The 16763-nt window shown below is 33.6% G+C and overlaps 2 protein-coding genes and 2 long non-coding RNA genes across 4 annotated transcripts; 2 read left to right on the top strand and 2 right to left on the bottom strand.

Annotated features, from left to right (window-relative positions):
* Window positions 1-2889: 2889 nt before the first annotated feature.
* Window positions 2890-4061, bottom strand: LOC136270220 (uncharacterized). The gene is made up of 3 exons (XR_010707967.1): window positions 3850-4061; window positions 3562-3738; window positions 2890-3467 (listed from the first exon to the last, which is right to left on the bottom strand). It is a non-coding gene; the product is annotated as an uncharacterized lncRNA (long non-coding RNA).
* Window positions 4062-4539: 478 nt separating this feature from the next.
* Window positions 4540-5807, top strand: LOC105330377 (uncharacterized). The gene is made up of 3 exons (XM_066067162.1): window positions 4540-4813; window positions 5266-5445; window positions 5527-5807. Exons 1-3 carry the CDS (start codon window positions 4703-4705, stop codon window positions 5575-5577), a joined length of 342 nt encoding a protein of 113 aa, XP_065923234.1. The 5' UTR covers window positions 4540-4702; the 3' UTR covers window positions 5578-5807.
* Window positions 5808-7953: 2146 nt separating this feature from the next.
* LOC136269840 (uncharacterized) lies at window positions 7954-9257 on the bottom strand. Its single transcript, XR_010707411.1, has 3 exons — window positions 9162-9257; window positions 8874-9050; window positions 7954-8775 (listed from the first exon to the last, which is right to left on the bottom strand). It is a non-coding gene; the product is annotated as an uncharacterized lncRNA (long non-coding RNA).
* A 1367-nt stretch (window positions 9258-10624) lies between these two features.
* Window positions 10625-11778, top strand: LOC136270274 (uncharacterized). Its single transcript, XM_066067460.1, has 3 exons — window positions 10625-10773; window positions 11222-11401; window positions 11498-11778. Exons 1-3 carry the CDS (start codon window positions 10663-10665, stop codon window positions 11546-11548), a joined length of 342 nt encoding a protein of 113 aa, XP_065923532.1. The 5' UTR covers window positions 10625-10662; the 3' UTR covers window positions 11549-11778.
* Window positions 11779-16763: the final 4985 nt, after the last annotated feature.

Consider the following 16763-nt stretch of genomic DNA (forward strand, 5'->3'; position numbering starts at 1 on the left):
TTCCCGCCCATTTCAAATGTTTTGACTGTAACGGGTAAAATTGACGTAAGCTGTTTAATTCCAGTCTTGCCAGTTAATGTTCCGCGGTGATCGCTATCTTTATAACCCACATGAATCATCAAAGAAAGCATTTTATTGTTTATAATATTACCTAATCAAAGGGATTTTGTCGTTTTATTACAGATGAAATATTTTCGACTATTTTGTAGATGTATTCTACGAAAGACGAATAGGGCCACAGTAAAAAAAAATTTTATCTTGTAATTACGAGAAAAGATCTCGTTATTACGAGTTAATTATTTCGTTATTACTAGAAAAGATCTTGTAATTACGAGAAAATTTTCTTGTTATTACGAGTTAATTATCTCGATATTTTGAGAAAAGATCTCGTTATTACGAGTTAACTATCTCGTTATTACGATTTAATTATCTCGTTATTACGAGAAAAAATCTCTTTAATACGAGAAAAGATCTATATAAATTGTGCGTTTCTGAAAAGAATTCCAAGTCGACTGGATCACCCTTTCAGTCTATCTTTTTCATTCCAGAAGCGTTGATTCAATTATATTAATTTCTACATATTAAAATGATCGGGTTTGACATTTTATTTTATATGAATAAAAGGAAAGAACTTCATGTAATTTTACTATTCAACTTATATATATTATAATCCCACTCCGAAGTAAAAACCAGGTAGTCCTATAGTCGTAAAACACAATTCTTTTAGTTACAGATACCTTTAATAACTATATAATTTCAGTCATGGATATACAGGATTTACCCGAATTGTGTTTTATATGTTCATACACAAACCCACTTATATATATTGAAATTAGTTGATTTTGTATATTAACATTTTGGAGTCTGAAAACAAATTACACGTATCCTTCTTAATTACCAATAAACAGTTCAATGAATTTATTAATCAATCTGAATTTGCTACTTCTGACATTTCTTTAAAACTGCTTGGTCCGGTTTTATATCAAATTATGTGTACGCTTTTAAACGATGATTATGCTAAGTATGTGTATATTAATAGACATTGCAGTAGTTTATACACTTTACATAAAAAGAATATGATAATGAAACGCGCCATTTTAAATAGATCTTTTCTCGTAATAACGAGATAATTAACTCATAATAACGAGATCTTTTCTCGTAATTACGAGAAAATTATCTCGTAATAACAAGATCTTTTCTCGTTATGACGAGATCTTTTCTCGTACTAACGAGTTTGTTCTCGTAATTACGAGATCTTTTCTCGTAATAACGAGATAATTAACTCGTAATAACGAGATCTTTTCTCGTAATAACGAGATAATTAACTCGTAACAACGAGATAATTAACTCGTAATAACGAGATCTTTTCTCTTAATTACGAGATAAAAATATTTTTAAGTGGCCCTATTCGTCTTTCGTTGTATTCAGCTATTGAACTGCCGGTCAATAGAACTGCAATCTACTTGACCGCCGGCAATAGACTATGATTTATTGGACCGCCGGTCAATAGACTGCGATCTATTGGACCGGCAACGTATTTTAGAGAAAGTTTAATTGCTATAAGATTAAACGATAACTTTATTATGTTTATTTTACTATTGTTCTTCAAATTCATCTTTTAAGTCATCTTGGTATTGATTAACAATGGCCTGAATGCATGATGGTATGAAAACATTCTGTAATTTATAATTGTGAACACAAAATACTAAGAACGGAATTAGGTAATAAAACAATTATTTAATGCCTGAAAAGTCAATAGACCCGAATTTTTTCCCTTTGTGCAGGGAACAGCTCAGTATGATCTATTGCCCGAGGCCAACAGCCGAGGGCAATAGATCATACTGAGCTGTTCCCTGCACCAAGGGAAAAATATTTGGGTCTATTGACTGTTCAAGCATTAAATAGTTGTATATCAACATCTTTCTTTAAACTAATTAAACTAAATTTATTATGAAAAGTAAAATTCACTAAATTACTGTTAATGTACATTAGTACGTTAGCTAAAAGAAACAGCCAAAACGTCTCCGGTGAGAGCGAGGCGACGCGAAGCGCCGCTCGCGTAGCGAGCTCCATAGACAACTCGTGCGAACGGAAGATATTCGAGTTGAAATCTGCACATTGTTCAAAGAAAATTTTGTGGACCCGCGTGAAAAAGTTCTACATATCCCAATAATCCTTTGCGATGCATAGCAACGTGGTGGAACAGGAAGTGTTTCTACGGAAAATTCTTACCTCTAAATCGCATACATCATTTTCATTTAACCATAAATAATCCTTTTAATATCATTAAAGTAAACAAAACATATCCTTTTGCAAAAACTGTACCTTTCTGAACTTTTGCTGACATATGACGTCATTTCCTTCCTCGAATTTGTCCGACAATTTACGCAAAATGTCAAGCGCAAAAGAAAGTGAAGTATGACATCACAGTGATCTCGGGCTATAATTTCCAGCGATAAAAGAGGTGGATCAAGCATCTGTACTAGATGTAACTCGTAGGAAGTACTCAATATCAGTGTTAACGGCGACTCTTTGGCTGATTAGTTTTGTTTTGATAATTTTTTTGCTCGGTAAATACACATGCAAGTTCCATGCTAAATTTACTGTCATATTGATCCAATCATATATGCATACGTTATAGGTACATGTAGACGACAAAAAATTATTAAAAAAGAAAAGTTCAATCATTATTAGATCTACGTGCATCCACGTCATTTTGTAATGAATAAATAAAAGAAAAAATTAAACTGTCTAAATATCTACATGTATTTGTTATAGTTGCATATGTGGTCAAACCCTTAAATAATATTGGATATCACACACTAAAAAAGGGTGAAGGCACATGTCTACAACGCTTATATAGCTTAAAAAAATTAAAAAGATTTAAAAAAAAAAATTGATAAAACAGAGGAAAATAATTAAAACACAGGTAACAACAAGGAACACAATGAGAAATAACACATACACACAATTTATTGTTTACTGATTTTAATGATCATTGTTAAAAGATAACGGAATGATAAAACATAATTGTATTTACATTTAAAAAAAACCACAAACGGCTTTTTGTTTATCAAATATTTTAATAAGTCTGTTAACATTTTATTAATGCTCAGTGGTAGTTTGTTTAAGTGTATAGGCCTAGGAAGGGACCATTGGAATAAAAGTTTGATAAGTTTTCGAGACAAAGTCAAAGTTTTTTGGTCCACGGGTTGCATTTAACGATGGTGAAAGATATGTGGTTCCTCCTGCGCTCGCCCCAACGGTCACACCGTAAAACATATTATGTTAAATCGTTTCTATATGGATCCATGTATATAACTGTAGATGACTGAGACATGGAATATTGTCAAAACTTGTCCATTATCGGAAGACTCATCATGCCAACTTCCTATTTTCAGATGTGTGCAGCAAATCTACGCCTTACGTCCACCACTAGCCTTTACCTTCTCTACCATGGACTTGGTCTAAAATCATGGACAGAAATGATATATTTGAGAGAGAGAGAGAGAGAGAGAGAGAGAGAGAGAGAGAGAGAGAGAGAGAGAGAGAGATTTTTACCCATTTGTAAACATAAACAGCATCGAAGCATTTTACTTTGATGGATTCCTCAGTTTCAGCTGCGATCAAATCCTCGGCTTTCTGAGCTGTAGATAGTGTACAGTACTGGGGATCAAAATTCTCCATTTTAATCATAAGATCTGGGTCAGACATTTTCTTCTGACAACTTTTCCAGTCCTAAACATATGATCTGGATGTTACAAGTATAACAAACTACCTACATGCTCAGTATGTACAGTGTACATGTACAGTTACAGTTAAGAGTGGCGAATAATATTTATCTCTCACTTGTATATCCTCCGGTTGGTAGACAAGCAAAAGAAATGCTTTCATGACATCTGCGACGACTGTTGGAGGCGCAGCAAGGCTCTTCAAGGTGGCAAATTTCTTCTTATCCATAAATATACATATACAGATCCTTCAAAACAAAATAAGGATTTATAGGAATGACGAAACCCTTATAGCTTATCAAATGGGTTATTCCATTATGACTAAGAAAGACAAACTGATTGTCGGTGAATTAAATGCCAGTTAAACCTACTAGTAAATAATCATAAATTGCAAAATCAGAGAGAGAGAGAGAGAGAGAGAGAGAGAGATAGAGAGAGAGAGAGATCATTTATACATGAAAGTAGTCATGTTGTTTATTTTATTTGATAAAATAAAATATATCGGAAAGGACACTATTAGTATTTTACACATAGGTGGTTAAAATCGGAATAGCTCTCCTTTCTTCATACGTCTCATACCTACGACATACAGGGTCTATGCATATTAAGTCAAGTGTGCTCTCGTGTGTGTGCTCTCTCTCTCTCTCTCTCTCTCTCTCTCTCTCTCTCTCTCTCAACAATTGCAGTTACGATAGTTTTGGGAATGCCTATATTTCTCGGAGATTTTGCAATAAACGGCGCAAGAAATAGACAGCTACGTCCTAATAAAAGTCAAAGGTCTTGTTAATATCGACGTCGGAGTTCTCCATTAGTCATGCAGGAATAACCTATGAGAGTGGTCAGCAGGATTTTCTGTTCAAACCGTGAATCATGGTAATATCTACTACCAATGTAAACATATTGAATATCGTATGCCTATATATATAAAGTCACATTCTGTAATTCCTGAAAGACTTTAGTGAAGTACAGATATGAACAAGAATACCCTGGCATCTCTAAGGACCCTTGGTCGGCCTCCACAAGGCGTTAAAAATGTCATGGAAGCATTTCTTTTGCTTATCTACCAACCGGAGGTTATGAGGGTAATAACTATTTTTATTTTCACAAAATTTAAATAAAAATGTCTTCTTTGGTGTTTCACACGGGTATGAAGGCACCGATCATTGCAGATATATAAAAAAAATATAAAAGAAAGACTTTGTGAAAGAATTTCTGAACCATTCAATCAGTTACCAAAAACTAAGAGTATCATTTTCGACTGGTACGAAACGGACATTAATGAACGACCGTTCATTATTGCTATTTGAATTGCAGATGATATTTTATAAGCTTATCAAAGCATTTGAAAGTCGTCTTTAAAAGAAATGCCTATAATAAATACGCAGACATAATATGATATCGCTCTTTAAGTGGTTAGAAATGTTTTATTTTGTAGATTTCTGAAATCGATCCATATCATTTTCAGTCTACTTTCTTAAGAAATACTTGTGAGTAGGAAATATTGTTGAATAAATTGTCTTGGTTTTGGTTTTAGGACTGGGGGAATTGCATGCAGAAACTCAAAACCCCCGCGGATGTTTTGATTAAAGTGGAACAATTTGATCCCCAGAACTGTATAGAAGCAACAGCTCAAAAAGCTGACGGTTTGATCGCAGGGGAAACTGAGGAGTCCATAGCAAAGAAGAGCTTCGAGGCTGCTATAATCTACAAATGGGTAAGGACATCTCTCTCTCTCTCTCTCTCTCTCTCTCTCTCTCTCATATCTGTGTGTATATTTTTTTAAGTTTCGTTTTAGACCAGGTCCATGGTAGACAAAGTGAAGTCTGGTGGTGGACTCAAGGCCTAAATCTGCTGGTCTGGCGTTTACACCTGGAGATAGGATGTGGTCATGATTGAAGTCTTCTGACCAGTTAATATTCATCGACGTTATTGTCAAAATATATTACATTTTGTTTTATCTTAATGTATATTTGATCATTATTTCACTTTGAATTGTTTATTTAGATTGTTACATGGTTTAATATTTTATTGATTTTGAAATATTCGTCTTTGTTTAATAAATATTTTTGTATATTATTTTGAGGGAGTTATCATTCTTTGTAAATATAGGAACCTCTAGATTGCCTACAAAGCTGCAAAAAAAAAAAAATTCTATATTAAATAAACATGTATACCACATGTAGTTTACAACCCCAAAATAATAAATGTAGTTAGAATTATTGGCGTTTTGACCAGCTTTAAGATAAAGTTTTGAAATCCCGCGAGACTCCATGAGGAGCAACCTATAAAATGATTGATACTTTTATGTAGAAACGGATAGCTGTTGATTAGGGACATGTACTGGGGGTACGCCTCTCCTAATTTTTTTTAACAAAGTTAATCGCAATCATAACCTTTGTCTCCGATTTTCATACTTGACGGTACGCATTGGTTGATTTTTAAAATACACCAAGTTAGTAAAAGTTACGTAAATTTTCGTAATTGTTAATGAGAACGTTGCCTGAAAGAAAAAGGTCTTTTCTCTCTTATATGGATCATGTATCGATACAACAATTATTTGGAAGTCCTCGTGTAGCTTTACATTTAGGTTGGATCGATCTTGAGATAATTTAACAATAAACATTACAATTATTCAAATAAACTCTGTCGCTTAATAATAAACCGAACAATGCTAAAGTCGTGTAGTTTGGAAGAGTTCTCGGAATACGTATTATGAAGTTATGAAATGAATAACCCTTTTTAACTAGAAAACTTCTAGATATGAAGAATATATAAATCAAGTGAAAATAAACATATACATGTACAGCTTCAACAAGTTCAAAAACATATTTAATGTTCTACCTTCAGACTGCCTATGCTTTGGCAGCGGTTCTTTCCCTCACCAGAGGGTCCCAGGGCAAACAACTCTAAACCCTAGTCTTGCCCAGGAATTGTAAGAAAAATGAGTCGATCGTACAAGTATTCAATTTCAAACCTAATGCAACATACTTTTACATTTAATGATAACATTTTTCTATTTGGAAACAAAGGATTTTGAAAATGATGAAAATGTATTTATTAAAGTATAAGTAACAGAAAATGGACGGAAATTCATAAAAAAAGAACATGTGTAGGCCTATACAGTGTGTAAAATAACAACAGAATATAAAGCTTTTTTCTCCAAAGACTGCACCATACATTGGTATTTCGGGTTGCGTTCGGGTTGTTTTCATGTCGACTCCTTTAAAGCTATACACGCTGATTCAAATGTGTATATTTCGCCGAATTTCATTATCCAGGTCTTGTATTATTAGAAGTGATAATATACACATTTGAATTAGTTTTATTCGATTTTTTCATATGAATTGGTTTATCTTACAAATATTAATGCAATGACACAGTACTTGCTCTGAAATAAATGCATCACTCAGTTGATAAAAAGTTTCAGTTCACAACGTGGCTAATCATATGGCATAGCAAGATTTTAAACTACAATACATATACGTGTTAATGAAAATGATTTCATCATCCAGGTCTTGTATTATTAGAAGTGATAACTTGTAAATAGTTTAATTAATGCATCATTTACGTTCAATTGTTCCTTAAATTCTTGGAGAAAATTTTGTATGTTGACAAAACCAAAACTGAATTGATATAAGGATAAAGTGGCTTTTTATCTAACATAATTCCAGATCATCAGATGCTGGCTGGTCAATACCTTTAGTGATAAGAAGTACATGTTTCCATTACACCCCGGCTCCCAGAACCAGGGATCTGTTAAAATTCTTATTACAATTTAAAGGAACAGAATAAAGCCACCGTACCAATAACGTGAAAAGTAATATATATCACCTGTCAGACCGAACGTCTCGAGATTAACCTATTCTTTCCATTTCATCGATTACATGAAATAATTTTTTTCAAATATCTTTAAAACTTTACAGCTTATAGGTTTTTAAGTATCAAATGCAAGATTTTGACTCCTTGGATATCACTAACTTATGTGCAATATGTACCCTACTTTGAGACAAGCTACAACTTCAATGGGCAAGCTGCAACCTTTTTTCTCAACAAATGGTTGTAGAGTGTACACCAATGACCTTCTTTCATATCTGCGCAGTTCTAAGTGATTACGAAATGCATTCTTCTGTTCTTTTACGCGTAATTTGCATACAAAAGAACATGTAAAATCTCATATTTATTGCTTTTTTCGTCTTTTGACAACAGTTTTGTGAAGGTTTTTGCAGAAACAAGGAAGTTCAAGAACCGTACACACCATTTAATGTATATCAGTACGTTAAATGTGGAAATTTTAGTCTGACATCATAATAATTACTTCGTGCAGTCCGTGATTTTTCTTAAGGATCCTCGACACCCCGTGACTTCTACTTTTTTTTATGTCAGTACGCCACAACATGGCGAGTTTAATACGAAACTGTTTATATCGCTAAAATTCGGCGTGTCACTCTCTAGCGAAATGGGTATAGTTCGATCTACTGACAAGCAGGTCCCGAGTTCGAATGCTGCATGGACTTTTAATATGTATTTGTGAATAATGGTAAAATTTTAAAAAGTTGTTTTTTCCCCAAAAATTTGAATTTTTCTCTGTCATTTTCAATTCGAAAATATGCAGGATCTTTAAGTAATGTATAACTTTGGGCTTGTATGCAGAATTTTCCCCAAAGGTGTCGAGGACCTTAAGTTGCTGAAGGGTTTCAATTTGTCGATAAACTAGTTAGAACTGGATTGTGTTGATTTCAGCCCTGTCAGTTTCTATAGGGCAACCAATTACAATTTCCGTCAGAAATAGATGGATTCATTCTTGGTGGCTAAAAATATATTGGAATAACTCTTAACTTTAAAACAAATTAATTGTAGAAATAGTTAAAAAGTTTCTATTTGGATCCGTGTATAGTACTGTAGAAGACTGAAACGTGGAATATTGTCAAAACCTGTCCATTATCGGAAGACTTTCATCATGCCAACTTCCTATTTTCAGATGTGTACAGCAGATCTACGCCTTGCATCCACCACTAGCCTTTACCTTCTCTACCATGGACTTGGTCTAAAACGACATTTAATATCATAGACAGAAATGATATATTTTAGAGAGAGAGAGAGAGAGAGAGAGAGAGAGAGAGAGAGAGCGAGAGAGAGATTTACCCATTTATAAACATAATCAGCATCAAAGCATTGTACTTTGATAGAATCCTCAGTTTCCGCTGCTATCAAATCCTCGGCTTCCTGAGCCATAGATAGTGTACAGTACTGGAGATCAAAATTCTCCATTTTAATCATAAGATCTGGGTCCGACATTTTCCTCTGACCACTTTTCCAGTCCTAAGCATATGATTTGGATGTTACAAGTACAAAAAACTAGTTACATGATCAGTATGTACAGTGTACATGTACAGTTACATGTAAGAATGGCGAATAATATTTATCTCTCACTTTTATATCCTCCGGTTGGTAGACAAGCAAAAGAATCGACGACTCTTGGGGGCTTAGCAAGGCACTTCAAGATGGCAAATTTCTTATCTATAAATATACATATAGATATACAGATCCTTCGAAACAAAATAATGATTTATAGGAATGACGCTTCTGTTAATTAAAACATGGTAGTGGTAGTTATTTAAACAATAATATGCTTTCTTTGGTGATTCATTCAGGATATGAAGGTAGCGACATTGCAGAAAAATAACCCTCGTTAGCGGGTTATGTAAATTTTTTCTGCAATGATCGCTACCTTCATAACCCGCATGAATCATCAAAGAAAGCATTTTATTGTTTATCTTAATATCTCTATTTAACAAATCAATGATTTACTTATTACTTTAAATTACTGTTGTTGTACGTAAGTAGGTTAGCTAAAAGGAACAGCCTAATCGTCTCCTGTGAGACTGAGAGTCTGGCATCATCATGATTTTTTCGTGGTCCGTGATATTTTGTAGGTCGCTGTAGGTTTAGACCAATCGATAAACAGGGCGTGTCAATTTCAGACCTGTCAATTTCTACTCAAGTTTCAGCCGCTGTAGATTTCGACCAATCGATGAACGGGGCATGTAGATTTCAGTCTGGCTGTTTCTATAGAGTTATGAATTAACTATATAAGTTTTCGTAAGAAATAGAGGGAATAATACTTTGTAGATGTAAATATATTAGAAATGAATCGGGCTTAAAAGAGGAAACCCTTAAATCTTATCAAATTGGTTATTCCATAATGACTAAGAAAGACAAACTAATTGTCGGTGAATTTAAATACCGGTTAAACCTTCTAGTATATAATCTTAAATTGCAAAATCAAATAAAATATACAACATGAAAGTAATCATATAGTATGAAGCAAAATTATTGTGTGTGACATTTTCGGATTTGAACAAAATTGTTCACGTTTGATTACTGTTAAACATTTAATATAGGTATTACGGTAATATTCACCACAAGGTGGTCAAATTCTTTAGGTACAAATGGAATTCAAGACCACCATTCCCCTCCCATACACATTCCCGATTAGGTTTTTCAGGAAGGGGGTATTTTTGGGGGTTATTTTTGTTTTGTTTGTTTTTAGGGTGTTTTTTTTTCTTTGGCCAAGATTTGTATATTAGTAAAAAATTAAATCAAACACGATCAATTGCATTCTCAAAAATTGCAAAACAAGTGAAGTAGGGAGTCTGAGGGTAAGAAATGGGACAATGAATTCAAAATCCCAATCGTGTCCAAGTCCCTTTAACTTGTTTTGAAGCAAGAATTCCAAGGTTTTGATTATATCGACGTTGAAGTTCTCCGTTAGTCATGCAGGAATAACCTATGAGAGTAGTCGGAAGGATTTTCTGTTGAATCACGGTAATATTTATAATTACTACCAAAGTAAACATATTAAATATCGTATGCCTCTATATATATAAAGTCACATTCTGTAATTCCTGAAAGACTTTACTGAAGTACAGATATGAACAAGAATACCCTGGCATCTCTAAGGACCCTTGGTCGGCCTCCACAAGGCGTTAAAAATGTCATGGAAGCATTTCTTTTGCTTATCTACCAACCGGAGGTTATGAGGGTAATAAATATTTTTATTTTCACAAAATTTAAATAAAAATGTCTTCTTTGGTGTTTCACACGGGTATGAAGGCACCGATCATTGCAGATGTATAAAAAAAATATAAAAGAAAGACTTTGTGAAAGAATTTCTGAACCATTCAATCAGTTACCAAAAAGTAAGAGTATCATTTTCGATTGGTACGAAACGGACATTAATGAACGACCGTTCATTATTGCTATTGAATTGTAGATGATATTTTATAAGCTTATCAAAGCATTTGAAAGTCGTCTTTAAAAGAAATGCCTATATTAATACGCAGACATAATATGATATCGTTCCTTAACTGGTTAGAAATGTTTTTTTGTAGATTTCTGAAATCGATCCATATCATTTTCAGTCTACTTTCTTAAGAAATACTTGTGAGTAGGAAATATTGTTGAATAAATTGTCTTGGTTTTGGTTTTAGGACTGGGGGAATTGCATGCAGAAACTCAAAACCCCCGCGGATGTTTTGATTAAAGTGGAACAATTTGATCCCCAGAACTGTATGGAAGCAACAGCTCAAAAAGCGGACGGTTTGATCGCAGGGGAAACTGAGGAGTCCATAGCAACGAAGAGCCTCGAGGCTGTTATAATCTACAAATGGGTAAGGACACCTCTCTCTCTCTCTCTCTCTCTCTCTCTCTCTCTCTCTCTCTCTCTCTCTCATATCTGTGTGTATATTTTTTAAGTTTCGTTTTAGACCAGGTCCATGGTAGACAAAGTGAAGTCTGGTGGTGGACTCAAGGCCTAAATCTGCTGGTCTGGCGTTTACACATGGAGATAGGATGTGGTCATGATTGAAGTCTTCTGACCAGTTAATATTCATCGACGTTATTGTCAAAATATATTACATGTTGTGTTATCTAAATGTATATTTGATCGTTAATTCACTTTGAATTGTTTATTTAGATTGTTAAATGGTTTAATATTTTATTGATTTTGAAATATTCGTCTTTGTTTAATAAATATTTTTGTATATTATTTTGAGGGAGTTATCATTCTTTGTAAACATAGGAACCTCTAGATTGCCTACAAAGCTGCAAAAAAAATTTCTATTAAATAAACATGTATACCACATGTAGTTTACAACCCCAAAATAATAAATGTAGTTAGAATTATTGGCGTTTTGACCAGCTTTAAGATAAAGTTTTGAAATCTCGCGAGACTCCACGAGGAGCAACCTATTTTAAAATGATTGATATTTTTATGTAGAAACGGATATCTGTTGACTAGGGACATGTACTGGGGGTACGCCTCTCCTAATTTTTTTTAAGAAAGTTAATCGCAATCATAACCTTTGTCTCCGATTTTTATACTTGACGGTACGCATTGGTTGATTTTTAAAATACACCAAGTTAGTAAAAGTTACGTAAATTTTCGTAATTGTTAATGAGAACGTTGCCTGAAAGAAAAAGGTCTTTTCTCTCTTATATGGATCATGTATCGATACAACAATTATTTGGAAGTCCTCGTGTAGCTTTACATTTAAGTTTGATCGATCTTGAGATAATTTAACAATAAACATTACAATTATTCAAATAAACTCTGTCGCTTAATAATAAACCGAACAATGCTAAAGTCATGTAGTTTGGAAGAGTTCTCGGAATACGTATTATGAAGTTATGAAATGAATAACCCTTTTTAACTAGAAAACTTCTAGATATGAAGAATATATAAATCAAGTGAAAATAAACATATACATGTACAGCTTCAACAAGTTCAAAAACATATTTAATGTTCTACCTTCAGACTGCCTATGCTTTGGCAGCGGTTCTTTCCCTCACCAGAGGGTCCCAGGGCAAACAACTCTAAACCCTAGTCTTGCCCAAGAATTGTAAGAAAAATTAGTCGATCGTACAAGTATTCAATTTCAAACCTAATGCAACATACTTTTACATTTAATGATAACATTTTTCTATTTGGAAACAAAGGATTTTGAAAATGATGAAAATGTATTTATTAAAGTATAAGTAACAGAAAATGGACGGAAATTCATAAAAAAAAAGAACATGTGTAGGCCTATACAGTGTGTAAAATAACAACAGAATATAAAGCTTTTTTCTCCAAAGACTGCACCATACATTGGTATTTCGGGTTGCGTTCGGGTTGTTTTCATGTCGACTCCTTTAAAGCTATACACGCTGATTCAAATGTGTATATTTCGCCGAATTTCATCATCCAGGTCTTGTATTATTAGAAGTGATAATATACACATTTGAATTAGTTTTATTCGATCTTTTCATATGAATTGGTTTATCTTACAAATATTAATGCAATGGCACAGTACTTGCTCTGAAATAAATGCATCACTCGGTTGATAAAAAGTTTCAGTTCACAACGTGGCTAATCATATGGCATAGCAAGATTTTAAACTACAATACATATACGTGTTAATGAAAATGATTTCATCATCCAGGTCTTGTATTATTAGAAGTGATAACTTGTAAATAGTTTAATTAATGCATCATTTACGTTCAATTGTTCCTTAAATTCTTGGAGAAAATTTTGTATGTTGACAAAACCAAAACTGAATTGATATAAGGATAAAGTGTCTTTTTATCTAACATAATTCCAGATCATCAAATGCTGGCTGGTCAATACCTTTAGTGATAAGAAGTACATGTTCCCACTACACCCCGGCTCCCAGAACCGGGGATCTGTTAAAATTCTTATTACAATTTAAAGGAACAGAATAAAGCCACCGTACCAATAACGTGAAAAGTAATATATATCACCTGTCAGACCGAACGTCTCGAGATTAACCTATTCTTTCCATTTCATCGATTACATGAAATAATTTTTTTCAAGTATCTTTAATTCTTTACAGCTTATAGGTTTTTAAGTATCAAATGCAAGATTTTGACTCCTTGGATATCACTAACTTATGTGCAATATGTACCCTACTTTGAGACAAGCTAAAACTTCAATGGGCAAGCTGCAAACTTTTTTCTCAACAAATGGTTGTAGAGTGTACACCAATGACCTTCTTTCATATATTTTCATATTTTTAACTGTTCAAGGAAAGTCTGCAGCTGCGCAGTTCTAAGTGATTACAAAAGGCATTCTTCTGTTCTTTTACGCGTAATTTGCATACAAAAGAACATGTAAAATCTCATATTTATTGCTTTTTTCGTCTTTTGACAACAGTTTTGTGAAGGTTTTTGCAGAAACAAGGAAGTTCAAGAACCGTACACCCCATTTAATGTATATCAGTACGTTAAATGTGGAAATTTTAGTCTGACATCATAATAATTACTTCGTGCAGTCCGTGATTTTTCTAAAGGATCCTCGACACCCCGTGACTTCTACTTTTTTTTATGTCAGTACGCCACAACATGGCGAGTTTAATACGAAACAGTTTATATCGCTAAAATTCGGCGTGTCACTCTCTAGCGAAATGGGTATAGTTCGATCTACTGACAAGCAGGTCCCGAGTTCGAATGCTGCATGGACTTTTAATATGTATTTGTGAATAATGGTAAAATTTTAAAAAGTTGTTTTTTCCCCAAAAATTTGAATTTTTCTCTGTCATTTTCAATTCGAAAATATGCAGGATCTTTAAGTAATGTATAACTTTGGGCTTGTATGCAGAATTTTCCCCAAAGGTGTCGAGGACCTTAAGTTGCTGAAGGGTTTCAATTTGTCGATAAACTAGTTAGAACTGGATTGTGTTGATTTCAGCCCTGTCAGTTTCTATAGGGCAACCAATTACAATTTCCGTCAGAAATAGATGGATTCATTCTTGGTGGCTAAAAAGATATTGGAATAACTCTTAACTTTAAAACAAATTAATTGTAGAAATAGTTAAAAAGTTTCTATTTGGATCCGTGTTTAGTACTGTAGAAGACTGAAACGTGAAATATTGTCAAAACCTGTCCATTATCGGAAGACTTTCATCATGCCAACTTCCTATTTTCAGATGTGTACAGCAGATCTACGCCTTGCATCCACCACTAGCCTTTACATTCTCTACCATGGACGTGGTCTAAAACGAAAATTAAAATCATTGACAGAAATGATATATTTTAGAGAGAGAGAGAGAGAGAGAGAGAGAGAGAGAGAGAGAGAGAGAGAGAGAGAGAGATTTACCCATTTATAAACATAATCAGCATCAAAGCATTGTACTTTGATAGAATCCTCAGTTTCCGCTGCGATCAAACCCTCGGCTTTCTGAGCCATAGATAGTGTACAGTACTGGAGATCAAAATTCTCCATTTTAATCATAAAATCTGGGTCCGACATTTTCCTCTGTCCACTTTTCTAGTCCTAAGCATATGATTTGGATGTTACAAGTACAAAAAACTAGTTACATGATCAGTATGTACAGTGTACATGTACAGTTACATGTAAGAATGGCGAATAATATTTATCTCTCACTTTTATATCCTCCGGTTGGTAGACAAGCAAAAGAATCGACGACTCTTGGGGGCTTAGCAAGGCACTTCAAGATGGCAAATTTCTTATCTATAAATATACATATAGATATACAGATCCTTCAAAACAAAATAATGATTTATAGGAATGACGCTTCTGTTAATTAAAACATGGTAGTGGTAGTTATTTAAACAATAATATGCTTTCTTTGGTGATTCATTCAGGATATGAAGGTAGCGACATTGCAGAAAAATAACCCTCGTTAGCGGGTTATGTAAATTTTTTCTGCAATGATCGCTACCTTCATAACCCGCATGAATCATGAAAGAAAGCGTTTTATTGTTTATCTTAATATCTCTCTTTAACAAATCAATGATTTACTTATTACTTTAAATTACTTTAAATTACTGTTGTTATACGTAAGTAGGTTAGCTAAAAGGAACAGCCTAATCGTCTCCTGTGAGACTGAGAGTCTGGCATCATCATGATTTTTTCGTGCAGTCCGTGATATTTTGTAGGTCGCTGTAGGTTTAGACCAATCGATAAACAGGCCGTGTCATTTTCAGACCTGTCAATTTCTACTCAAGTTTCAGCCGCTGTAGATTTCGACCAATCGATGAACGGGGCATGTAGATTTCAGTCTGGCTGTTTCTATAGAGTTATGAATTAACTATAAGTTTTCGTAAGAAATAGAGGGAATAATACTTTGTAGATGTAAATATATTAGAAATGAATCGGGCTTAAAAGAGGAAACCCTTAAATCTTATCAAATTGGTTATTCCATAATGACTAAGAAAGACAAACTAATTGTCGGTGAATTTAAATACCGGTTAAACCTTCTAGTATAGAAGTCACAGAAAAAGAAATTGTTGATGCTATCAAACGTTTAAAAAAAGAAAAATCACATGGTACTGATTTGTTAATTAACGAATATTTCATTGAGTTTAAAGATTATCTTGTTCCATTTATACTAAGATTATTCAATAGAATATTGTCTTCTGGGTTTTTCCCTAATATGTGGGCACAGTGTATTATAATACCAGTTTTTAAAAAGGGTGATGCATTAGACCCCAATAATTATAGAGGCATTAGTCTTGTCAGTTGCTTTTGTAAATTATTCACATCTATTTTGAATCAAAGATTGTTAACATGGTCTGACGCAAATGATGTAATCACTGATGCACAGTTTGGATTTCAACCCAAACGAGGTACAGCTGAGGCTATATTTAGCCTTTCAAATATTATTAATATGTCAATAAGAAAGAAAAAAAGATTGTATTGTTGTTTTGTTGACTTTAAGAAAGCATTTGACACTGTTGAAAGATTGAAATTATGGGAAAAATTGTCTAACGTTGGTATTAGAGGAAAGTTGTTGAATTTTATTCGTAGTATGTATAATAATATGAAATCATGTGTTAATTCAGCAGGAAAGTTATCTGAGTTTTTTAAAAATAACACAGGACTTTTGCAGGGAGAAGTGCTATCTCCAATATTGTTTTCATTATATGTGAATGATTTTGAAATGGAATTTTTGTGCAAAGGTAACATACCAATACAAATTCAAGAGTTAAATCTTTTTGTTTTAATGTATG

This window comes from Magallana gigas, chromosome 7, assembly GCF_963853765.1.
Source record: "Magallana gigas chromosome 7, xbMagGiga1.1, whole genome shotgun sequence".
Lineage (NCBI taxonomy): Eukaryota > Metazoa > Mollusca > Bivalvia > Ostreida > Ostreidae > Magallana > Magallana gigas.